Raw genomic sequence first — 25,855 nt, forward strand, 5'->3', positions numbered from 1 at the left:
AAAAAAAAAACCCTGACTATACACAATGTTAAGCTGTAATAAATCAACAGTTATCATTCAGGCGAAAGATACTGGAGACATTATAGCTAGCTCAATGAGAAGAAAAAATAAACTGAGTCTGCTGCAGCTGTCAGAAAGGAAAACTGAATGCTCCAGATCTATTAAGAATGGGTTAGAAAATAATACAGAAACATGGTCTACATATAAATTGATGGTGCCCCTCTTTTCACAGTCTGAGAAAAAAAAAACTTTAAAGCTTTAAAGAGTCACACATGGAGAATAAATTGAAGCCATGAAAGTTCTCAAATTTCCGTTTAATAATTCATCAAAGCATTTCCCTTTAATATCTATCGTCTTATGAATGGACAATAGATGGAATTCAACAGAGATTGTTCCATCAGTGCAATCATTTCTGCTTGCATGACGGAACAAATGCACTGTTTTTTTTTTGTTTTTGTTTTTTTTAAATAAATTTTTATTAATTTTCCAAACACAAAATAAAAAAAACAAACAATACACAATACACAGACATACAAACATATAAACATGTATAATTTCATAACCATTTTTTCATAAACCTTACTTTCCGGACTTCCCCATACCTCCCCTTTTCTGCATCCTTGTTTTATATTTGTTCAGCAACTCCTCAGTCAACTAATTATTCAATTCAATTTCTTTTAAGTTCTTCTAATATTATTAATTACAGCTGCAATTCTGTTTCCCAACCCCTTGACATTTTAACATTCCTGAATTTTACAACAAGTTCTAAGATAAACTTTGAATTTCTTCCAGTCTTCTTCCACTGTCTCTTTCCCCTGGTCACGGATTCTGCCAGTCAACTCCGCCAGTCCCATGTAGTCGATCACCTTCGTCTGCCATTCTTCCAGTGTGGGTAGTTGTTGTGTCTTCCAATACTTTGCTAGAAGAATCCTTGCTGCTGTGGTCGCATACATAAAAAACGTCCTGTCCTTCCTTCTCACCAATTGGCCGACGATGCCCAGGAGAAAAGCCTCAGGTTTTTTAGGGAAGGTCCATTTAAGAACCTTCTTAATTTCATTATAGATCATTTCCCAAAAAGCTTTTATCCTCGGGCAGGTCCACCAAAGGTGATAAAAAGTACCTTCAGTCTCATTACATTTCCAACATTTGTTATTGGGCAGATGATAAATTTTTGCAAGCTTGACTGGGGTCATGTACCACCTATACATCATTTTCATAATGTTTTCTCTTAAGGCATTACATGCCGTAAATTTAATACCGGTGGTCCACAGCTGTTCCCAGTCAGCAAACATAATGTTATGACCAATATCTTGTGCCCATTTTATCATAGCTGATTTCACCGTTTCATCCTGTGTGTTCCATTTCAACAGCAGATTATACATTCTCGACAGATTCTTAGTATTGGGTTCTAACAGTTCTGTTTCTAATTTTGACCTCTCCATCTGGAAACCTATTTTCCTGTCCTGTTTAAATGTCTCGTTTATCTGAAGGTAGTGCAACCAATCTCGCACTTTGGACTTTAATTTCTCATAACTCTGTAATTTAACTTTTTCCCCATCTTGTTCTAAAATTTCACAATATTTTGGCCATTTAGACTCCATATTAAGTTTTTTCACCTCTTTAGCTTCCATTGGTGACAGGAACAAATGCACTGTTGGGCCAATCTGTCCTCCTCTCAGTGTTCTGGGGGTTTCCCTACATACCCACCCCAGCCAATTGGGAGGAGCATGCAAAGCAGGAGGAGGGAAGCCTTGTTGCACTAGCAGAATGCCTTGTATGGGCTTCCAGTAGCAGAACCTGTTACAGTGGTACCTCTGGTTACGAACACTTCTGGTTATGAACTCCACTAACCCGGAAGTAGCTGTTCCTGGTTGCAAACTTTGCACCAGGATGCGAATGGAAATCGTGTGGCGGAGGCGTGTGCACAGCAGGAGGCCCCATTAGTGAAAGCGCGCCTCAGGATAAGAACGATTTCAGCTTAAGAACGGACCTCCGGAATGAATTAAGTTCATAACCAGAGGTACCACTGTAGCTGAATCCGGGCAAGTTATTCAGTACCAAACTGCAGATTTGACTTTCTTCTTCTTCTGAAGATAGATGATAGGTAGGTAGATAGGTAGATAAAGCTTCCACAATTCAAAGGCAATGTGTGTATGTGTAAAAGAGAGAGAATCTGTCATTGAGTGTGTGCCTCTATGGAATGTACAGCTTTTTATCATCCTGGACCCACCTTTAATGAAAGAAGTGTCATCTTCCTTGGGAAACAAAAAAGGAGGCTAGTAAAGGGACCCCTGACCGTTAGGTCCAGTCGTGACCGACTCTGGGGTTGCGGCGCTCATCCCCCTTTATTGGCTGAGGGAGCCGGCATACAGCTTCCGGGTCATGTGGCCAGCATGACTAAGCCGCTTCCAGCGAACCAGAGCAGCGCACGGAAACGCCATTTACCTTCCCGTCGGAGCGGTACCTATTTATCTACTTGCACTTTGACGTTCTTTCGAACGGCTAGGTTGGCAGGAGCAGGGACCGAGCAACGGGAGCTCACCCCTTCGCAGGGATTCGAACCACTGACCTTCTGATCGGCAAGTCCTAGGCTCTGTGGTTTAACCCACAGCGCCACCTGCGTCCCTCTAAAAAAAGGAGGCTAGAGGGGTCTTAAAGCAGGAGTGGGGAATCTCAGGCCTGGGAGCTTCTCCAGACCTCTCTGCCTTGCCCATGAGACTCTTCCCAAGCCCCCCTTCCCAGCCCCGTTCCATACCTTCCCCAGATGTTTCCTTGCACTGTGAGAATGGAGGTGTGTGCCTTCTAAACCTCATGGCTGGAATGTAGCCTGCTGTGCAAGTTTCACATCCACTATTGTGCCCACTTTTGCCTCGAGACAGCCCACCACTGCGAGTTTTCCCATCAGGGTTCCTCACCCCTGCATTAAAGGCTAACAAATTTATTATGGTTTCTGGTGGAGTGGAATCTATTCCGTTAAAGCTTGTGCCATAATGAATTTGCTCTGGGTTTAAACTTCCTTTAAAACTTAAAAAAACAACCTACTCCTCCTTTTGTCCACAGTGGACTAACACACTTACCTGTCTAGGCATTGTGATCTTCTGTGTTGTTATATTGTCTGCCCACTGAGGCGGTATTCTGCATTCGGATTTTCTCCCTTAATCCATCCAAATAAGATTAGGAATGGAGAAGAGACTTTGGATAAGTTCTCGGTGTTCTGTCCCTTTGTTCTTGCAGTACGTGTTGCATTGGATAAAGATTGCTTAGTCTGTTCTTGTATAATTGGCAAGACCTTAAAAGTAGGAGTGGCTCTGCCCTGTCGATTCCAGGGGTAGAAATTGCAAGGCCTGAATGCCTTCCTGTCCATGAGCAAATCAAAATTTCATCAAGTAAGAAGAATTTTTCCCCTTTTCCAAAATTGTAAGAGAATAATCAGTATTTCTGTACTACTTGCACAGTGATCCAAATCTAGATAGTTTAAATCATGGTGGGGAAACCATTCTAAGCCTGAGAGCTGCATTCCAGAGTTTGTGTGGCGCAGTGGTTAGAGTGTTGGACTGGGACCCAGGAGACCAGGGTTTGAATCCCCACTCTGCCATGAAGCTCACCCTCAGCCTAAACTACCTCAAAGGGTTGCTGTGAGAATAAAATGGGGAAAGAGGAGATCTATGTTGACACCTTGAATCATTTGGAGGAATGGTGGTATAGAAATGTAATAAAACAAACAAATTTCCCCATGGGCCAGCTTCCAAGGAGCACCTGCCATGGGTGGGTAGATCCAGGGGCGAAAGTGGATGGGGCAAAAGATGTGACTCTTACTCTAGAAAAGAAGGCTACATTCTGGCCACAGAAAGGTTAGAGGTTTCTACACATATACACGTCTCCCTGTCTTATCCTGTCTCCATCCAGACAAGCATGAGGCATTATCACAGGTAAAGGGTGTGGCTTGGAGTTTTCTGCAGGTCCTGAAGGGTTACATTTGGCGCCTGGGAGTGAGGTTCTCCCTCCCCTTGCTAGATATCAGCCAGTATAACTCTTCAAGAGGGAAACTCATTAAATTCTGTGGCTGTTTTGTGCTCTTAGATGCTTTAGTAGATGGACTAGGCAGTTATTTTGGTATTTTAATTCAGCATTAAAAAAGCTTGTTACTTTCAGCTTTGCAGCAGAGCATATTCCTGTTGAATTTCATGCAATTCACTTTAATGTGTATGAAAACCATTCTTCCTCTACATAAAGCTTAAAAATTTACAGCCCATAGGGCAGCAGGCCGTCAATATAGAACAGAACAGTGGTATTCAAGATTATTATTATTTTTTGCAGTGGTGGAATACGTCACTTTAAACAAAACTTGGGTGGAAGTTTTGCAGTAAAATCTTTTTCATTTTTTTTTTTTAAGAGGAGGGTGTGCAAGAGTTATTAGAAAAGCAAGCAAGGGGAAGCCAGTCAGAGCAGCAACTACAGTGGTACCTCGGGTTAAGAACTTAATTCGTTCTGGAGGTCCGTTCTTAACCTGAAACTGTTCTTAACCTGAAGCACCACTTTAGCTAATGGGGCCTCCCACTGCCGGAACGCTGCCGCTGCACGACTTCTGTTCTCATCCTGAAGCAAAGTTCTTAACCCGAGGTACTATTTTTGGGTTAGCGGAGTCTGTAACCTGAAGTGTCTGTAACCTGAAGCGTCTGTAACCCGAGGTACCACTGTATTCTGCTGCCTCGCTCCTCCCCCTTTTGTTAACTGGCAGTGATGAATGGCATTGAGAAGCCTGGTAAGCAACGCTAGATTACTAGGACAGTTCCTTGAGTAGTGCATTTAATACCCATGGCTGCAGTTCAATTGAAATCACATATTGTGTGTGTTTGTTCACCTTTACACCTTTATTATTTATGGAACCCTTTAGGCAGCTTAGCACAATCTCAAGGTCCCACAGGACACAGTTTGGGAAATGTTGCCTATTCACAAAACAATCTTCCTTCAGTTAACAGTTGGTTAGACAGATGCGGGTGGCGCCGTGGGTAAAACCACAGAGCCTAAGACTTGCTGATCAGAAGGTCGGCGGTTCGAATCCCCACAACGGGGTGAGCTCCCGTTGCTCGATCCCTGCTCCTGCCAACCTAGCAGTTCGAAAGCACATCAAAGTGCAAGTAGGTAAATAGGTACCACTCCAGTGGGAAGGTAAACGGTGTTTCCATGCGCAGCTCTTGTTCATGACCTGGAAGCTGTATGCCGGCTACCTCGGCCAATAAAGCGATATGAGCGCTGCAACCCCAGTCAGTCACGACTAGACCTAATGGTCAGGGGTCCCTTTACCTTTACCTTAGACCGAACTAAGTTGAGTGACTTAGCTATGACTTCCTCGGATGTTCCCAATCCTAACAAGTCACTGTATACATGAAGATAGTCTATTTTAGCCTTTGCCCTTTTAAATTGTATTTTGAATATTCAGAGCCTAGTACTTTTGAATAAAAGTTCACACGATTTCTTCAGAAAATAAGTCTATAACAGAGCATAGCTGTTAGAAATTGTAATCAGCAATGCAACTGTTAAAAGACAAAACTGACACAGGAAGTTACACTATGCCAGTGAACTATAAACAGCTGTTTATTTCTGCATAACTTCAGTCACAGACATGCAAGTTTTAAATGCAAGCTGGATGCAAGATACCTATGTATTTTACTTTGCTTAAGCCTGTCATTCCCCCCTTTACTCCCTATCTCCAACTGGGCTATTACTGGTGCATGTGTCTTTATTTTATTAAATATCTGTATGCCCCCTTTTGTGCTGAATTACACTAAGGGAAGCCTACAGGAGAGAGAAAACAACTTATATATAACACATGTTAAATGCACAAAATGAACACACTTGTTAAACAAAAGTCAGCAGTGGGAGCCAAGGGATTAATAGTCTCAAATACAGACACTCAGAATATACCAAACACCCTCTGAAATAAAACAGCTTACTGCTGGAAAACTGTAAGGATCAGAACACACAACACAGAAAATACCTCTCCAAAGTAATTCCTACCAGGCCTCAAACAATGAAGGGACCTAAAATCAAGTTAAGCAATTGTTTGATTTATATGAACCACTGCAGTGCCCCTTAACCCAGGCCACTGGAGGATAGGGCTATCATGAACATTCACATAGCAAAAATTCTTCCAGTAGCACCTTTAAGACCAACTAAGTTAGTTCTTGGTATGAGCTTTCGTGTGCAAGCACACTTCTTCAGATAATTCACATAGCAGTGCTCATAAAAGTGAGAATTGCTCCTTGAATGCTCACAAGTAGCATCAAAGTGAGCAGGGGCCCCTGATGGAAATACCTGTAGTGTCAGTTTCCCCACTGAATATTTTGGATTGCCAGCCCTAGTCCTCAATGCGAATAGCTACTTTGGGGAATACCTATTACCTTGCCTTGTCCTGCCTCAAGGTAAGCTTCTGGGCCTTTGGAACATGGGAATGGGAAACGGCGGTGGGCCCTTTGTGAGTGCTCAGTGTGAGCATTGGTTAATGATTGGATTTAATTGCTGCAAAGCTCTCATCCCTGGAATGATCTCAGAGGGTCAGAAGCTTTTGGGCCAACGCCTAAAGTTTGAGACTTTACAGGTCAAAACCTGCACTTTAGTTGGACCTGGAAACCAATTGGAAGCCAGTGGAAGTGGTCAGAATTGGTAGTATTTCCTCTCTATTGCCCACTTCCGGCAAGAGCCTCTTGGCTACATTCTATGTCATTTGTAGTTTCTGAAAGCTACATTTGTTGTTTTAAAGTCTCCTTGCAGAATGTGTTATTGTAATGGAGTCTGGATGTGACCAGAGCATGAATTACTATGGGAAGGTTATGTAGGAGTATACAGGTGAGAGATAGTTGGTTGTTTTTTTTCTAAAACATATCAGCATTTCTTTTTCCAAAAATGTTGCTCTGTTTATTTTCTTTTTTGGAATGTAGAGTCTTTGGTGGCTGATTCAAGATAAAAACGGATACATTGTTGATGAGTAGGCAAAGATCTAGTAGGAATTAGTTTCGACGAAAAAAACAACTTATTGTGTGTCTATTCTTACATGAGTCAAGTCTGGTAGCAGTTACATTTTCCTTAACCTGACTAGCATTTCATCTTGCCTTTTCAAGTATTGTGATAAAGTAGTTAGCTTACCTTTCTACCTTTTGGTTGGCAATCCATCAAAGTAACATGTAAATGTGTAAAGGTATGATGGGCACATTTCATTTGGAATCTCAGGTCACAAATGGCACAAATATTCCAATCCACTGTCATACCTCCCTTAGGAGTGTATAAATTTTTATTTGTGAATGCAAACAGACCTGGATCTGTTAAGAATGCTGAGACTATAAAGATATTCTGCCAGCATGTAAATGGATTAATTCACCACAAGACTTTAGTTTTGTTTTAAATTTTGTTACAGAAAAGCCATTGAATGTTTTCATACAGAAATATTTATTGAATTGTAATGTATGAACACATATGAGTAGCAGTGTTTTACATTTTCAAAATTTTTAGCATTTTAAGAAATACTTAGAAGACAAGCAAGTGCTTTGCCAAAACAGGAAGAGATGAGGCTTGCTTTCTGCTCAGTGAAGCAATGCCACTGATTCCTGCTAATTTTAACCATGGAACATTGATGTTATAAACAGTTTCATACATATATGTCTTTCATACACTAAGTGATGTGTCACCATGCTGACTTCAGCTCTTTTCCTGTTAAGAACTGTAAGGGGCACGTGAGATTAATATATGGAGACACACTAGCTGTGTGTCTAATGACACATAGATAATTCACTGCCACAGGAAATCACGGGAGCTAATTTTCATAATGTAGTAAGAGCCTTCTGTCAGGCACAGAATGTACTTAGTACCTTTCAGGACCAAGCTTTTAATGCTTAATATGGAATAGCAGCTTTCCATTTGGCTGCATATCCCCAGGAAAGCAAAAAACAAACCATGCAACTAGTTAACTAGGGATGTCAGAGAATTCTGAAGGAAATGGGAGCGGAAGTTGCCAATGTTTGCTTATTCATCCGATGTCTGGAATAGAACTCGAGCCAGTGAATATGATCAGTATTCCCTCTTGGTCTGCAAATATGTACATGTGCATGACTTCCCTCCACCCCCCGGGTTGCATTGCTCTTTCTTTGCACTGAAATGAACGGTGGGGAGTAACATAACGATAACACATTTGGTTGCATAAAATGTGGGCAGCAAGAACCGTGTCAGAACCTGAACTGTAGAACGGAGGTGGAACAGAAACAGTGTTGCATGCAATAAGCATGGGGTTGGAACAGAAACAGATCCTTCCTTGCATATCCACTAGGAACTCATGAACTTACATGCCCATAAAGCAAAACTGTAGGCTAGTCCCACCAGATCAACTTTTTTGGGAGCTCTTTTGTGGCCCTTCAGATGTCAAGGAGGGGTGCTTGCTTGGACTACAAACTAGGCCTTTGAGGAAGGGCCATAGCTCAGTGGGTAGGGTATCTACTTTGCACGCAGAAAGTCCCAGGCTCAACCCCAGGGGGAGGATTATGGATGGGAGAGATCCCTTTCTAAAATCCCGGAAAGCTACTCACTATCATTCAGTGTAGACAGACCAATGGTCTGACTCAATCAATAAAAGGCAGCTTCCTCTGTTCCTATTAAGTATGGAGATCTGGTGGGAATACTCTTCTCACCTTAATTTTAGACCTTTGTTTGAAGGGTTCTGTCTCTTCTCTCTCAACTGCCAAACTAGACAACTCTCTCTTTCAGATTTCCCTCTACCTTGAGCTGTGTTTACTTCTTGTAAAAACAGTAACACTATTTCTGTTCACCAATATGTCGGGATGATATTTTGTACTGTAAGATATGTAGGGTGTGTGAAGATCTGGGCTAGTCCAAGAAGGCACAGTTACTTTCAAGAGGCTTGTTGATTTCATTGGACTTCAGCATGCCTAATTCAACTGGATTATCGTTTACATTTACAACCAGTAGAAGGGATGTAAATGTTGGGAGGCTTGATCTTGCTGAATTATCAATGGCATGTTTTAAGAAATATCCTTTAAATCAAATACTAGCTAAATAGTTCAGTTGGTAGAGAGCACGAGACTCATAATCTCAGGGTTGTGAACTCAAGTCCCACGTTGGGCAAAAGATCCTTGCATTGCAGGGGTTGGACTAGATGATCCTTGTGGCCCCTTTCAACTCTGTGATTCTATGAAATGCCTCTTTTAGGAAAGCTGCAGAAGACCGTTTGGCAAGAACTCAAATTCTACTTACCATTTGTTAAGAACTCAATTTTTGGAGTGGCAGTCTAGGTTGGCTTTGAAGAGGCTTGGTTGAAACTGCATACACACTTCCAAGAAAACCAAATGTAATGGTGAAGTTGATGCAAGTCAAAAGTTGAGCCTTTTAAAGCCTCTATGAATAAAATGCCAGAGGTTTAAGCATGTGTTTAAATATCTCTCATTGAAATCATTAGAAGTTACAGTAAAATTATATGCATGTGTATCCAAATGTAAGTGCTAATGAGTTTAGTGAAGCTTACTCCTAGTTAAGTGTGTATAGTGTTTTAGCTTTAAAAGCAGTTGAATCTGACCTTAATCAACTGATACAGAAAACAAAATGTCCCACTGGACCTATAGATAATGGGTTGAATTTAATACTCCTGATTTAGAAAAGGGAAACTTTATCTAAACACTTCTAGCTTATTGCAAAAAAATTGTACAATTATGGCCATGATCTAGCCCACCAAAATAGCCAGGTGGTACAATAAAAAACAGAGCTAAATCTAGGACAGTATTAGAAACACAGTGGCATTCTTAACTACAGTGCAAGGACTACTCTTCCCTGAAGGATTAAATACTTGCTACATATTCTCATGTCCTGCAGTAAAATGTAACATCACAGTTGACAAGTTATTGCTATTTTATTGGCACCACTTACTCTAAGGCAATTGGACATAATAACTCAGAATACTTTATATGCTTTTTGACATTTCTTCTGTCCCTGCTGCTGTAGATGAGACTAACCGATACTTCAGAGCTTTGGGAACTCATTTAACATTGGAAGAAAATATGTGAATGCATTCCATTTTTGTATACCAGCTTCCAGATGCAGTTATATACAGAAAAACTGCCTAATGAATCACCTAGCTCCTGACTTGAGTCACAATATGTCATACCCAGGGCTGTGCTTTCACATGTTATGTATTTCCTTAAGCACGCTCTCTCTCTCTCTCTCTCTCTCTCTCTCACACACACACACACACACACACACAGAGAGAGAGAGAGAGACCTACCTTATTTGCTCTTTGTTTCTAAGGGAGGAATTCAATGTTCTATGTCAAACATTCAATCAGCACAAGCATTTCAGCTTGCCAAATGAAATGGTCCAGCGCTCTTGACAGACACCCCCTCTGAGCTAGTTGTGTAGGAGGGAAGCCCTGTTGCACAAGCAGAAGTCCTTGTGTGGACTTCGCTTTTGCTGATGGGACTCCTTAGGTTAATCCCAATCCTTTATTTTTAAGTTCGGGATCACAGGGAATGTGATGAAACTGCAATTATACACAGCCTGTATTATAGCATCACAGATGCAAACAAAGCTAGCTCAGAGTGAGGGCACTGCACTAGTTGCCTGAAATGTTGCTGAAAGATGTAGGCACTGTTTTTGTATGTGAAGAATGCTCCCCTTTTAGGTCAGCCATTCCTAATAAATCCTTCCTCCTTTTTTCTGGAAAAAAATCCAAAGAAGGAAGTTCTACGATTACTAAAATGTTCCTTCATAGTGAGCTGAGTCCTATGATTTAATCTTAATTTGCACCGTGTAATTTAAGATGATTGCCGATTATCTGCTCAGTAGGGAAGTAGCTTTGCACATTTTTTAAAATATTGACATTTACACCCGTTTTCTGATCTTTTTGTTCCTGAAGTGCATTTTCCCACTATATTCTCCAGATCAGACAATAGGAAATTATTGCGTTCACCATACTGAACATTGGACAAACTGGTTATTCTTCTCAAATTCTAACTGGAGGTGCTGGTTGTCATTATGGGCATGATGATTAGGTAAGGATTAGCTGGAAACTAAGGCTTCTACCTCAATATCCACTATTATACTGATAAGTGGAAGGTCTCCTGTCAAACAAGATGACCGGGGGGGGAGGGAGATGCTCAAACTTGAACCTGCAGAAAACATTGTCAATCACAGACCCTGAACACTGCACTACTAAATGTGGAATATTGCACATAAAAACACCCATGCCCATGTTTGACCACCCTGGATTTTTCAAAATATCAGAAGTGTGGGGGGGGGGGGCTGTAGGAGGAAAACTGGTATGGTGAGGGAAATAAACTGGATTAGTGATAGAACAATGATTTCTTGTAACCCCCCAGAAAACAACAACTTCAAGCAGTAAGGATAGCAATATAAAAGCTATATCTGTCAAGCTATGTGTCTACTCAAGAAGAAGAGAAGGGCTCACTCTGCATAATTATATTGGAAGCCTACCATTTGTATTCAGTCATTTCTCTTTCTCAAGCTTCCTCTCATTTTCTTTACCTCTCGGAGGATTTGGGTGTTGAAGGAGAGTTCTCTTTCTGCACATAACTGTGGCATTATGGGAAGTCCTGCTTCTTTTCTCTGGCATTCTGGGAAGTCTCGCTTCTAAGCTTTTCTCTGCTTCTGTACATACTGTACAACCTGTTCTAAATACCAAGACATTCCCTCATTTCTTTAGGATGCTCAGTTCATCTTAAGTTCATGAAAACATTACACTCTGACCTGTTCTTAATGCATAGCTGACCACATCTACGGAACTCGATTATTATATTCTTTCATGTTATGATCATGGGATAGAACTCTGGGGGTGGAACCAGAGGCTGTTGGAACGGCTTGAAATTTTGCAAAACTACTATCTCAAGAGGATTCTAGGCCTTCCTCAAGGAACCCCAGCAGCTTTCTTGAGGGTGGAGGTTGGTTTACCCTCTGTGTCTGCCAGGGCCCACTTAAGATTCCTACGATTTTACATCAACCTTGCAAACACTTCAAACACCTTATTGGCCAAACAAGCCTTTGTATCTTTTCAAAAGAACACCACTTGGCGCCAAAACCTATCTGAGATCCTGGTTAGATACACCCTACCGGAGTTTAATATCCTCAAACGGTGGAGCCCGGACAAACTCCGGAAATGGATCCTGGAGAGAGACGCTCTGTTAGATACCACAAAAATACAGATCCCAGGGTCCTCCCACTGGTTTCCCCGACTGAAAGCAGTCAAAATCTGCGCCAATTACTTGGCGAATATCACCAATCCCACTCTTCGGAGAGCCTTTACTATGGCCCGTTTTCAAACCATTCCTACGGCCTATCTGTCAGGCAGATATGCAAAAATCCCAGTAGAGCAGCGGATATGTCCTTGTTATATGAGAACCAAAGAGGATCTCATACATTACATGTTGTATTGTCCCATCTATTCGGCCTTCAGGGATGCGATGTTACAAACTATTCCCCAATCAATAGTCAACTCTGAGGACCAAGTAAAGTTTTTACTGGTGGACGCTGATCCACGGATTTCTCACGTGGTAGCGGTCTTTGTGGTGAAGGCTATGAAAACTAGGGTATGGTTCCTGGATGAAACGGTGAGGTCCCTCCCATTGCTCTCCTAACCTGTTGTTGTATCTTCTTCCCTGAATGGTGGGGTTTATTGGGTAGTTTCCTTGCTGGGACAGCATGGCATGAATTTTAGCTTACTTTTATAATCTTTTTGTTTATCTTTTAATAATGTTTTATGGTATTTTGTGTAAAGGCATGGACCTCACAAATTTAATAAATTTGTTGTTGTTGTTGTTGATGTTATGATCAATCATTAGTAATTGTTTTAGTCATGCTATATCAATCATTAGTTATAATTTAATTAGGAGGTTTCATGCCTGTCTAGTTCTGTGCTCCCTTTCCCAGCCTTTAATCTATTGGTGATTAATGCCTATATGTAACCCTCGCCTTGTACTTGTGTTAACCAATCAGCAACAAGTTGCTTTGTGTTTTTATCAACCAATCAGCAACTAGCGCACCTGTGGCAATGTTGTAATATTCAATAAAAAAGTCTTCTTGGGGCTTGCTCCAGAGATGCCTCTCACATGACACCTGCTACTCGTCTGTCGTTATTTCAGCCCAACAGGGTGTATATTGTACTAAGACATTTCTTTCCCCGCAGCCTTTGAAAATGCACTGTGCAAGCTGTGCCCTAGTAACAAGTTCTGGACACCTCTTGCGAAGCCAGCAAGGGAAGAAGATTGACCAAACAGAGTGTGTAATACGAATGAACGATGCGCCCACACGGGGATTTGTAAAAGATGTTGGAAACAAGACAAGTCTGCGAGTCATCGCTCACTCCAGTATGCAGAGAATTTTGCGAAATCGCCATGAACTGTTAAATATGAGCCAAGGGACTGTATTTATCTTCTGGGGTCCAGGCAGCAACATGAGGAGAGATGGAAAAGGATTAATTTATAACAATCTGCAACTGATGAATCAGATACTACCTCAGTTAAAAGTATACATGATATCCCGGCACAAGATGCTTCAAATTGATGATCTCTTCAAGCGGGAAACTGGAAAAGACAGGTAAGAAAGAAGCAACTGCATGAGAATATATTGGAGAGCCACTGTCATTGTTTTAGTAGAATGTCAGGTCTGTTGATCATAAGTTCATCAATGGGATCACACTACACAATGTGCTTGCCTTCCCTTAGCTTCCAATAACCTGTTGCATTATTTCATTTTATGCATCAAATAATAATGCTTGGCTTTTGCAGCATAAGCAACAAACATGCAATCAAATAATTTATTTGCCCATCAGTTTTTAATACTGAAAACCAGTGTGTGCCAAATACTGTCAGCAAACAGAACTGCAGAGTAGCACAGAAAGAACATCGATGCTGAATTTAAATCTCACTTTAGGTAATATACCTGAAAGCAGATTTTTACTGGTTTTGAAAAATCAGAATTGATGGGTTTTGCTTTATGGAGCCTATGCTGCCATTCTGTGAATTATAATGGCTACTTATTGAATATAAGCATTCTTGGAACATTGCAGCTGTAAAGCTTCTTGTAAAACAAATACACATTATTCATACATTAGGTGCCTCTAAAGTGTGCCTTCTTATACTTCCATCTTTGAAAGGCCAAGTTATTATGATACTTAGCTCTTTATGAGCCTATTTATGGCTTGCAAACAGATCTTCAAATCATTTTTTTAAAAAAATAATAGGTGACTAATATGTTTCTCTAGATAGGGCTGGAAATGATATCACCCCTCCTTCAAAAGATGCATTTATTTTTATTAGTTATTTACTCATTACATAGTAAAAACATAATGACAGCATAAGCACCACTTAATGCATTTATGTATAAATTAAGAGCTCACTTTAGAAAGAAGTAAATCTATCTAATAAAGTTATCTGCACTTTCCATTTCAAAATACCGTTATCCGCAATGGAAGTCTTTTGAGGCACACTGCTAAGGGAAAATATGATTTTCATATCCCAAGCTGCTGTATGCTTGGAAAAGTTCTTCATTTTAAAAGTGAACACACCTTCCTATCCTTTTGAAAATCCTGGACCTTCAAGTTTTGCTGTTCTGAGTAGCTTTTATGTGAATGAGGTTGTTGGCCTGTCATGTAAATGTTGTTGCTCTGAATCTGTGGTATTATGTTGGACGGTTTAATGACTTTATATCTTCTGCTTTAAATTGTTTTTAATATTTTTTTAAAAGTGTGAATCACCTTGGGAGGGTCTGAATTTTGTAGATCACAAAGTAGGGTATGCTAGTGAGCACCATAAGTTAGATCTGTGGAAACAAAGAGACCACCTGAGAAAAATGTGTCTAGGAGTAAGTTAGCGGCACTGTAGCTCTAGGCTCTCTCTCCCAATTCTTATTGGATATTGCATTATATAATAGAATCATAGATTTGTACAGTAGGAAGGGGCTCCAAGGCTCATCCTGCAATGGAAGAATCTCAACTTGAATCAGATGGCCATCCAAACTCAGATTAAAAACCTCAAACAGTCAGTTCTTCTGTCAAACAGCTGTTACTGTCAGAAAGTTCTTCCTGATGTTTGGTTAGAATCTATTTTCTTGTAACTTGAAGCCACTGGCCTCTGGAGCAGGAAAAAAACAAGCTTCCTCCATCTTCCATGTGACAGCCCTTTAGATATTTGAAGATGGCTATCATATCTCCTCTCAGTCTCCACATACCCAACTCCCTCAACTTATTCCTCATAAGGCTTGGCTTCCAGATCCTTTATTGCCTGGGTCACCCTCTTCTGCACACATTCCAGCTTGTCATTATCCTCCTTAAACTGTGGTGCTCAGAACTGAACACAGTTTTCAGATGTGTTCTGACCAAGGCAGAACTTCCACTATACTTCTGTTGATGCTGCCTAGAATAGCATTAGCTAGCTTTCTGCTGCTGCTGCATCACATTCCTTAAGCTTGTGGACTGCTTGGTCCTTTTCACATGTTCTACTGGCAAGCCAGGTGCCCCCCATCTTATATCTGTGCAGCTGGTTATTCCTGTCTAAGTGTTGGCCAGGAGGCAAACTTAGTTGGCATAAAGGCTCTGTTAGTGTTTGACCTCAGGTGGATAGGTGAACGCCTTCAATATTGTACCCAAAAAGCCCATTTCAGAACAAACTAGCATATTCAAAGTCAGCCTAAAACATGCTACACAGAAGGTTTTATTTCCAACCTTGGATCAGCTTCCTGACCATTAGTACCTCTGTCTTGCCTGGATTGAGCCTCAGCTTTTAGTCTACATCCAGTCTAACACTGTGTTCAGGCAATGGCTCCCTTGGTTTCAGTTGAAAATGAGAGATAAAGCAGGGCAACACATTAGCATATTAATGGCACGCAATCCCAAATGGGGCTTCACGTAGATTTTAAAAGTGCAAGGGGTAAAACTGAGCCCCGAAGGATCTCACAGAACAAGGAGCTAAAGCAATACTCTTCTAGCACCATGTTCTGGGAAATTCTAACCATTTAGGACCATTGCCCTATATTCCCATACTAGTATACTGTGAGCAACTAAACGTTGAATGCTACCAAGTGGTCCAGCAGAACCAACAGGGATGCAATCCCCTTGTACAGCTCCTGGCATAAGTAAACACCAAGGCTAATTTTAGTCCCCAAACCACGCCTGAGCCTAGATGTAGAAGTATCCAAAATGTGTTCCTTCAACTAAGAAAGTCTGAATTTGAGCTGGAGCTGACATACACATGACAACACTTAACTATATTGAAACTAGGACTCTAGAATTACTGCCTAATAAAGAAAGGTTGAGTTAAAAGGAAATTGGGAGAAGAAAAGCTATTGTGAGTGACATACTACCCTAATTAATATAGGTTAATTTTGGAAAGGTTTTAACAAGCACCAGGTTGCCACAATAAATTGTAAATATCAGACTGCATAGGTACAATAGCTGGCACCTCAGTTTCTATAATAATCTTTAGAACTGTGATTGAAAAGACTGATGCATTATGCCCTGTTAGAAACATTTAGAAAATAACAGCCATTAAATGGGACAGCAAATGACAGGCTGAAGAACAATATACTTTTCTATTACGAACTAACTGTACTTGAGAATAAGTTTATAATTGAATAAAAGTCCATTAAGAAAATATGATTCAGAACCAATATTACAGTAATTAGATAAAAGAAGCATAAATGAAATAACTGCAGGAAGAGCATTTCCATAGAGATTATAAATGAGATTTTGATAGAGCAGAAAGGCCTTTAATTGTAATTTAGTATGCTCCACAGAATTATCAGGACAGTGTGTTACTTCATCACATAAAAGAGTATATGATTTCCTCAATAAGCACATGTCATGTCTTCATTTTCTTTCTTTACAACGTAGTAGGTGTAAAAGCAGGAGACAGTCTTTTGTAAGAACCTTTTTTCAGTTCTTTCAGAAAGAAACACAAAGCAGTGTAACCTTTGCTTTGTTTTTTATGCTATAAAACCAATTTTAAAACCGGTCCTTCCAGATTTACATTCTTTATCTTGTTGGACTTTTCACCCATTATTTTCCATTAAGTTTTATTAATAATCATCACCTGCCCTTCCTTTTATAAGAGCCCACAGTGGTACCTCGCAAGACGAATGCCTCGCAAGACGAAAAACACGCAAGACGAAAGAGTTTTTCGTTTTTTGAGTTGCTTCGCAAGACGAATTTCCCTATGGGCTTCCTTCGCAAGACGAAAAACGGAAAAAAACGAAAACGTCTTGCAAGTTTGTTTCCTTTTTCTTAAAACCGTTAATAGCCAGGGTGACTTCGAGGAGCAACTCATAGCACGTGGTGTGGTAGCCTTTTTTGAGGTTTTTGAAGCCTTTGGTGATTTTGAAGACTTTGGGAAACAGTGCTTCGCAAGACGAAAAAAATCGCAAGACGAAAAAACTTGTAGAACGAATTAATTTCGTCTTGCGAGGCACCACTGTATTGCTTTTTTCTAGCTAGTGAAATTATAAATTCTGCCTTAAGTAACAAGCAGAATAGTATGCTGCTCTTGTTTTCCACTCTGCTCTGCATACCTCTTTGTAGATAATTGCTATAATGTAGCATGGACAAATATTTGCACATCACTTTTCTGAATCCAGGCCAACATACATTTCAAAAGTGTTGTGGGTCATGGTTCTGGTTTTTGGTTGAATTAATCTAGAACATCACCTTCACCTACAGTATGTTACCCAAACTAACATTTTTTCTTTGAAGTGAGGGGGTGATGTGGTGTAAATCTTTGCAAATGTGCAACACCTACCAATGTACATGAAGTCTATAGACCTTCACACATTAAAAGGTCTTGTTCAGATCCTTATCAATCTATCTAACACATTTTCAGTGTTGAGGAAGTGTCTAGTGTTTTGCCTTTCCCCCCTATGGTTTAATAAGGTGTTTCTGTGTTAACCAGAAATGTGTGGGGAACAGATGCATGAGGTCACCTGAGATAGCAGATAGAGATTCACACTCCTTTGTGTAGCACAAAATAAAGATCCAGGTGGTTTAATTCCTGGCATCTCCAGGTAGGTGTGAAAAGAACTTTTGTTGAAACCCTGGAGAAACACTGACAGTCAGGGTAGACAATACTCTTCTAGATGGCCCCAGTGGTGTGACCAGCAGTATTATGTAAGGGTGGGTTTGGCAGTGGCACAGTCGTGGCAGCAGCGTTTGCTATGTTCATGTTGATGGAGTCATTTTTAGAGGAGTCTTGGCTCTGAAAGTGATAAGAAGATACAATCTGGTTTGGTTGGTTGCATGCTATAGGGAATTTGTCAGAGCAAGTTTAGGCTTGTATCAGGGGTTAAACAAATAGTCAACAGATGACAAATGAAACCTTGCTCTTCAGTAATGGAGGTATGTCGGCCCAATCGTGCATACATCTAGAGGAATATATACAATGTCTATGACCCATTATATAGTGATGTGAAGCTGGAAAATAGTTATTCTCAGCTGTCTTTGTTGACTAAAAAGCCTGTTTAGCAGTAGTTCTTTAGCTCTTCTGATTTTTTAAAAAAATAAAAAAAGAATAGCTCATTGAAACCCACCTTTTCAAGTAAGTGCTTCTTCTAACTTGCTCAAAAGGTTGATGAGGAGCTGTCTTCTTATGGAGCACTTCACCTTAGCTTTCTTCCTGGTTAGTTTTCCATATGCAGGGTTTTGTGATGAAAGTCACCTCATGCTACATTTCAGAAGTAGGGAATATAATAAATGATGCCTGTGAGACAGACAGACTACTAACCTGAGCCTACTTCCTTCCGAGGAAGCAAGCCTCTGTCTGGGATATACCAAGTTAAATTGCAGATAGGGACTAACATGATTGCTCTCCCCCCCCCCCCCCGCCTGTACTCCAAGGTAGTACATTTGAGTCACAAGCTTAGCACTTCAATGATAACTAGATCCAAGACAACTCAGAGTCCAAGGACTTGCACCCCTATCGTGTTTTCACACGGATACAAAGAGTTCAGATATAATACTGATTTCTTACTCATTCTTACATTTGAAGTAGTACAAATCATTTACATCGGTCCTTGGACTCCTTTCAGTAAGAAAATTTGGCATACGTGACTTCCCCTTGAAAACTTCAATCACTACTTTAAAATCCTCTCAGTTTGTAGATGCTCTGTAAGCTAGGAAATTAGTCATTCAATTAATATGCTATCTGTTCTGGGAAGAATCTTATGAATAAGTGCATTCTTTTGGAGAGGAAGTGTGAAAGCTTGATCTTGATAGGTTATTACAGCACACCTGATTCAGTATTCTGAAAGCAGAGGCACTGAGATTTCCTGGTGAGAACTGCAGGATATTTGGTAGCCGTGAAAACAAAGCCTTAACGTCGTGGATTAAACATGTTCAGAATGCTTACAACGTTTTGGGCTAAAATATGGTTTTACCATCACAGTCTTAAACACATACACTTGAGAGTTGATGGGAATAACAAATTAAGGAGTATCTGTACTTATCACAGGGTAGGAGAAGCCATCAAATACAACAAAGATTTGCATTTGTCACATGCAAGGTGGCTCTTTTCCACCATTTTTGCTTTGATAAGGTTTATGTGGAACTGGTAGTCAAATATATTGCAATCACAGTTCAGCAGCCAAGAAAATGTTTGCTGCTCATAAGGTGATTAGGGAATCTGACACAGGTGGGACACGTTCTCAAGACCCTGTTACAAATGGAGCTCATCATGGAAGATGCTTTCCTAATATCCTGGGTCATAAGATCAGTATAGCTGTGATTGCTTGAAGGGTGGTATGTAGCCATATTGCTACAATGTCATCCTGTGCTAGTCAAGTAGAGTAGGGCTCCTTATCTTTTCTAGTACCATTTGCTGCTGTCAGTTTTAAGTATCAGTTGCAACATTGTCCACATAGTTGCTTCATTAGTAGCATTAGTAGCATGGTGAATAACATCATTGCACAGTAGCAGAATTGTTTATTATGTTACTTAAGCATAATGCCTCAAGTTACCTTGAAACATCACTGCAGTGCAATGGGATTGTTATGTTGCAGGATTGCACTCTGAGTTAGATTAACTAGATGAAGTTATGAAGATTTTTCCTTCCTGTTAATCAGCAGGAATAATGCAAATACAGGGTTTTAAGGTGACTATTATTCAACAAGATGCTAAGGTAAATAATACCTCTCTTTGGAGTATTAACATGAAAAATGCAATTGCTAATACAGGACATAAGTTTATTGCATAGTGGGGGAGTATATATAATGAATGTTGGCTGCCCAGTGTTTATAACCTTTTAATATATAAAAACCTGTCGTATTGTGGACATCTGTCACAAGTGTTATTTGTCAGCCTAGGAACTTTATTGTTTTTGCTTTCAGGAAGAAGTCGAACACTTGGCTGAGCACTGGTTGGTTTACAATGAGCATCGCATTAGAACTATGTGACAGGATAGACGTCTATGGCATGGTGTCACCAGATTTCTGCAGGTAAATTTTAATCTGGATTTATGATTAGCTTGCAAAATTCAGTGTTATGGATAAATATATGAGTCTATTTTATACTATCCATAAAACGTGTATGATTTTCCTGAGGCCGTTAATTAGCAGTCCCATGATTGGCTTCTGAAAACAACAAACAGCATTTAATTACACAGCATAAAATATTAAGTTTTTGTTTGTACTGTGAGAGAGAATTAATCCACATCTTGTTAGTTTCTTTTAGGCTCTGAATATTTATCAGCTAAACGTAATGCTGTAACTGGCATGAAATTAATCTTGGGGTGGGGGGAGAGGAGGAAAGCACTGGGAAATATTAATTTAAAAGATTTTGCAAACAATATTTTCTTAGTGGAGAAGCAGAGTGAATTGTGTGTGTGTGTGTGTGCACACACGTTTACAAAAAGTGGGAAGTCAGTTGCATATGACCTCTTCACTTAGATTGCTGTGCCCTTTAGATACTTCATGTGTCCAGGGAACAATTCAGGGGTTGGGGAGATTGATTCATGCAGAGAGCAATTTTGAGAAGTCTACCTCACACCATTTCTACCCTCAAACCTCTGCGAGTGGAAGAGATGTGGCTTCTGTCTCATATCTGCCAAATGCATGAAGGAATTTGGTGTCAGCCTTAGCAGATCTTGCTGTATAATCAACATTCAGGATGCTCTGTTGGGTAGGAATTATGTTAAAATAAAAGTTAAAGATTTCATTTACTTCTATTCCCTACGTCACCCCAAAGGTGACAACATTATCACTGTCATTCTCCACTGACTTAACCTTGATTGCCAGGGACAGATTAAATAAACATATCTTAAGATGCTTCTGAAGAAGTGTGCTTGCACACGAAAGCTCATACCAAGAACTAACTTAGTTGGTCTTAAAGGTGCTACTGGAAGGATTTTTTTTATTTTCTCAAAGTTTTGGTTATACTCAGCTCTGGAACTGTCTTCCAGAGGCCTGAATCACTGAGAATGCCTCTACCTGCCCTCTTAGCGAATGAAATAAATGAGAAGCTGTTGGGTTGGGAGAGGCAGAGACAAATAAAATCCTAAATCTTTTACTAGTATGCTTGTCTGTAATGTATACTTGTGGTTTAATGATAAAGATTCAGGGTTTATTTTCTCCACTGAGGCAACATGATTGCTTCCTCCCAGAAGTAGTGCAATAACATTGTGCAAGTTCTGACAGCTGAATGGAAGAGACACTTGAGTTGCCTTTTCTTCTCCCCATCACTGCTGCTGTAAACACTGCTATATTTCTGTGCACTATTGATGGAAGATCTGGCTATTGTATGATGCCATTTTAGGGAACTAGAGTGCATTTTACAAACAGCCCCTTATAAACATCTCCCAGCTGTGATATTAATAAGCACGTTAACTCTGACAATGCACTGATTAATGTCCAGTATCACAGAGCAGTAAAACAGCATCTGCTATAATATATTAATAAATGAGGATGACTATCAACTTCCTCATATAAATTGCTCATGCATTTCATTTGCTAGCATGAAAATTTAATTGCAAAGTGTGGGAGTTAGAACATCATTCTTAATCTGGGTTATTCACACTGGAGAGATAAAATCATTAAAAGTTATCCAAACTCAGTTTGAAGGTGTTTGGGACTGGAGTAATAATCATCTGGCCCAAGAGACATTAGAGAACCCAGTCTACATAATGTTCTGTATTTTCAGATGAATGAGGGTGGATCAGTGGTACAGACGAGATCTCCTAGTAGGGCCATTTCCACTAACTAGCACTGTAAAAGCATAAAATAGTGAAAGTTGTTTCTGTTTATCTAGATGATCACTTACTTATGCCTTTGTTGTAGGATATCCACATGCTACTTCCATCTCAAACATTGTTCTTAGCTGCTTTTTCTCCATCATCCCACATGTAATTCTTAGTTGAGCTAGAAATTACAAAAAGCACAAAACCGCTATCACTCTGTGTTTTTTTTCTTTATAATGTGCAGTATAACACAATACATGATGTGACCTCATAGTGCTGTTCCCACCAGTGCAGTGATTTTGCATACAGCACAAATGCCAGGATAGAGAGGACAACGAAGTGGTGGTTTTGTATTTCTTAAAACACCTACTTTTGCCCTTCCTTATAGGATCTGGTTGCAGATTGGATGGGTGACAGTAATTCCAGTAGCCCTCCTGAATAGGTTATTAGTAATAGAAGAGTTGACAGGGCAAACTACTTGCTTAGTGCCATTCATGTGACACAGCACTGCACATCTTCTTGCTAGAAATGAATTGCACACATACAGTTTCACAAATGTGCAAAGAACTCTCTTGTCTACTGGAGATCACATCCAAAGGGTGATCCATGCACAGAACCACAGTTCAAGCTTTCTGGAGCAGAACATCTATATCCACATTTATGGCATCAAACTAGGGCATTATTATTATTTTACCTTTTCATATAATGAATTTTTTGTCGTGTTAAACTAAAATGAAAATCTTACATTAATTTAATCCACAACCTATTTTTGACACGTTTTAAAATAATTAAATGCATATATACCCATTTTCACTCCAAAGTATGGCTTTTGTAGATAAAGTTCTAGTCATACATTTTTCCAGCGGAGTTGTGTAAGTTATAAAATGCTCATACATTCAGAAAAGCAATTTTTAATATTTGTATAAAATTAATGCCACTGTTGTGTAATGGAAAGCTAGACAGAATGAATTAAAAACACTAATCTAAATGGAAAGCAGCAATGTTAAGAATACACATGATACTGAGAGTGGCCGAGTAACAAAATGAGGAACTGCTTTGCACAGTTAAAGTGTTATGTAATAACAGATCAAAGCAGTATAGCTTTATAAATATTGCCTTTTGTGTCTATTTTGCATGTGCTGTTAACTGAATTCCTTTTTTATGTGTGCAGTACTGCTGCATGTTACACTGCAAAAAAGTCCAACTGTAGATATTTTTAACTGCTACACTCCCACTTGCCTTGAAACCTACAGTAGATGGCAATGCACAAGAACACAAAAAGGAGCCCTGTAGGATCAGGCCAGCGGCTCATGTAGTCCGGCTGTCTAGTCTCTCAGTGGCCAACCTCTCAGTGGCCAACAAAAGCACAGCCTGAGCACCACAACATTCTCCTAAACTTATGCTTCTCTGCAACTGGCATATTGCCTCCCACAGCGGACGCAGAACATAGAAATCACTGTTAGTAGCTGTTACCCACTCCAAATCCAGGACATGTATAACTGGCTAATATATTTTAAGTTTTTCTCCTTGTGGCATGTCCCAGCAGGGAATGTGGTGGCTCTGAGAACCCAGCATGCAGCTGTGTAGAAGCTGACATGCCAACTCTGGCCTCGAGGAAGCAACTACCGTGACCAAGACGGCTGAAAAATGTAGTGCCCTGATTACAGAAAAAGCTTCCAGGAGGCAGAGTCATGTAACATTTTCAGTGATGGAACACAGTTTGCATGCATAAGGCCCCAGATTCAATTATCACCATTTCCAGTCAGATTTGAGAAGAAACTAGGAGAGCCACTGCCAGTCAGTAGCAAGCTAAATGAGCGTATGATCTGACTCTGTAGAAGGCTGCTTCCTATGTTCTCTGTGCAAATGTATTCCTGTGGGTGGTTGACATGCACCGCAAAGAGAACACTCCAAATACATGAACCAGTCCTGACAGAATCCTGAAAAAATATGTATCCTTCCCACTGCCTAGCATGCAACAGCCACAAGATGCACCTGTGGTGCTGAAATGGTGAATGAAAGGATCTTTTCTCACTTGCAAACAAGACACAAAACAGAGATTTAATACATTGCCAGTCCTCAGTTTCTTATTGCAGAATCAGTCATTTCCCTAGCTTCTCAAAACAGACTGATAAAACTCTAGCAGAGTTTCCACAAACATGCAGTCCTTCTAAACAATGACCCAAAACTTTCTATAAACCTTCACATCTGAGTTTAACACCCTTCCTTATTTTAATAATTGCAAGGTGTTTAGTCACTCATCCTGGTTTAGAGGATTTTTGTAAGGAAAGAGGTGGAAAAAGTCACATTTTCCCCAACAGAACAGAACTGTTGTAATGCAGTACTTTTGCTTAGGTAATGTGTCCCCTTTTGACTGCCAGATTTATCATCCAGTATATAATTTGTATGTTTGTAGCAAAAATTACAAATAGCACCTCCAGTATTGCATTGACAACATAGCTTAAAACAGGCATCCCCAACCTGTGGCCCTTCAGATATTTTGGCCTACAATTCCCATCATCCCTAACCACTGGTCCTGTTAGCTAGGGATCATGGGAGTTGTAGACCAAAACATCTGGAGGGCCACAGGTTGGGGGTGCCTGGCTTAAAACATAACAGCCCAAATGCTGAAGTCTAACTTCCCAAGGATTCTGTGCACCTGTATGTTAAAAGATGACTAATTCAATTTTAGGAAGCCTTTGTAAAGGGAAAGCAGGCCAGAATCATTGCTCTGCAGGCAGCTCATTTAGTTGCTGTGTGTAGCAGGATAGATATGGAATTGGTGCCCAGCAAATCTTCTGCTGTGGTCACTTGTACATTTTATTCTGCCAGATTGGTTTTTGTGTTGTCTTGTTTTTGTTTGCTTAAATTGGACACGACTTCGGAAAGGTGGAGAAAACTGTACCAAAGTCACAGTCTTAAAACACAGAGAGAAAAGCAAACAAGTACAGGTCACTCACTATTTCTTCTTTGTTGAAATGGTGCTGGAATTAAATGCAGGCACTTTTCTTCCAAGAACCTACAGCTGACACAGAGAGGAAATGCATTTGAACCAATTCATGGCTAAAATTATTTGGGCAGATATTCTAAATGCTGTGCCCTAAATTATACACACCCCACAGGATAGCATGGGATGGAGGTTATGTTTCTTTTTCTTCCTAGGACAGTAATTAGCTGTTTTAATGTTCACATACAAAAATAATAAAATGACTACTGCTAAATTAAATTTTCTTTGTAAACAACTTCCATTCCCATTAAAAATCACATGACAATGGCTATTGACATCCCACAGCTAGGGCTACAGTGAAATGTGCTTTTATCCTATGTGCCATGCTGGAAGGACTTTCATGCGTTTGAATTGCAGAATCAAAGGGCTGGAGTCTGCTTTCCATTTGGCAGCCTGTTCCTTTGAATGCCTCTGCAGGTTCTTTCTCAAAATCTAAGCTAAACATATACCTATTTCAAGCATCAAGCTTTCACATGCTCAATGTAACAATGTGGTGAATTCTCCCAGCACACTCAGCTGCCTTCTTTTAGAGTAGCAATGTTTTAGTAAGATTCAGGAAAATAATTTAAACACTGCTTAAAATACTATTTTTAAAAAATATTCAAAATTCAGCATGAGCTGGGACCAAAAG

The 25,855-nt window shown here is 40.1% G+C and overlaps 1 protein-coding gene and 1 long non-coding RNA gene across 5 annotated transcripts in view; one reads left to right on the plus strand and one right to left on the minus strand.

The window, feature by feature from the left end:
• The window catches only part of ST6GALNAC5 (ST6 N-acetylgalactosaminide alpha-2,6-sialyltransferase 5), a 146,986-nt gene that overhangs the window by 119,222 nt on the left and 1,909 nt on the right, over nt 1–25,855 (plus strand). For both annotated transcript variants that reach the window (XR_013987343.1, XM_081009001.1), the window contains exons 4-5: nt 13,193–13,602; nt 20,374–20,481. Coding sequence is in view for 1 of the 2 variants with exons in the window: in XM_081009001.1 (XP_080865127.1) it covers nt 13,193–13,602; nt 20,374–20,481 (518 nt within the window). In the remaining variant the exon portion in view is untranslated. The remainder of the gene's footprint in view (nt 1–13,192; nt 13,603–20,373; nt 20,482–25,855) is intronic.
• Nucleotides 14,298–25,242, minus strand: LOC308478878. Of its 3 annotated transcripts, none has more exons than XR_013987345.1 (4): nt 25,178–25,242; nt 22,301–22,398; nt 18,580–18,713; nt 14,298–18,248 (listed from the first exon to the last, which is right to left on the minus strand). It is a non-coding gene; the product is annotated as an uncharacterized lncRNA (long non-coding RNA). The 3 variants fall into 3 exon arrangements; XR_013987346.1 differs by having other exon boundaries at nt 18,580–19,161; XR_013987344.1 differs by lacking the exon at nt 18,580–18,713.

Source organism: Podarcis pityusensis (genome assembly GCF_964106645.2).
Source record: "Podarcis pityusensis genome assembly, chromosome: 6".
NCBI lineage: Eukaryota > Metazoa > Chordata > Lepidosauria > Squamata > Lacertidae > Podarcis > Podarcis pityusensis.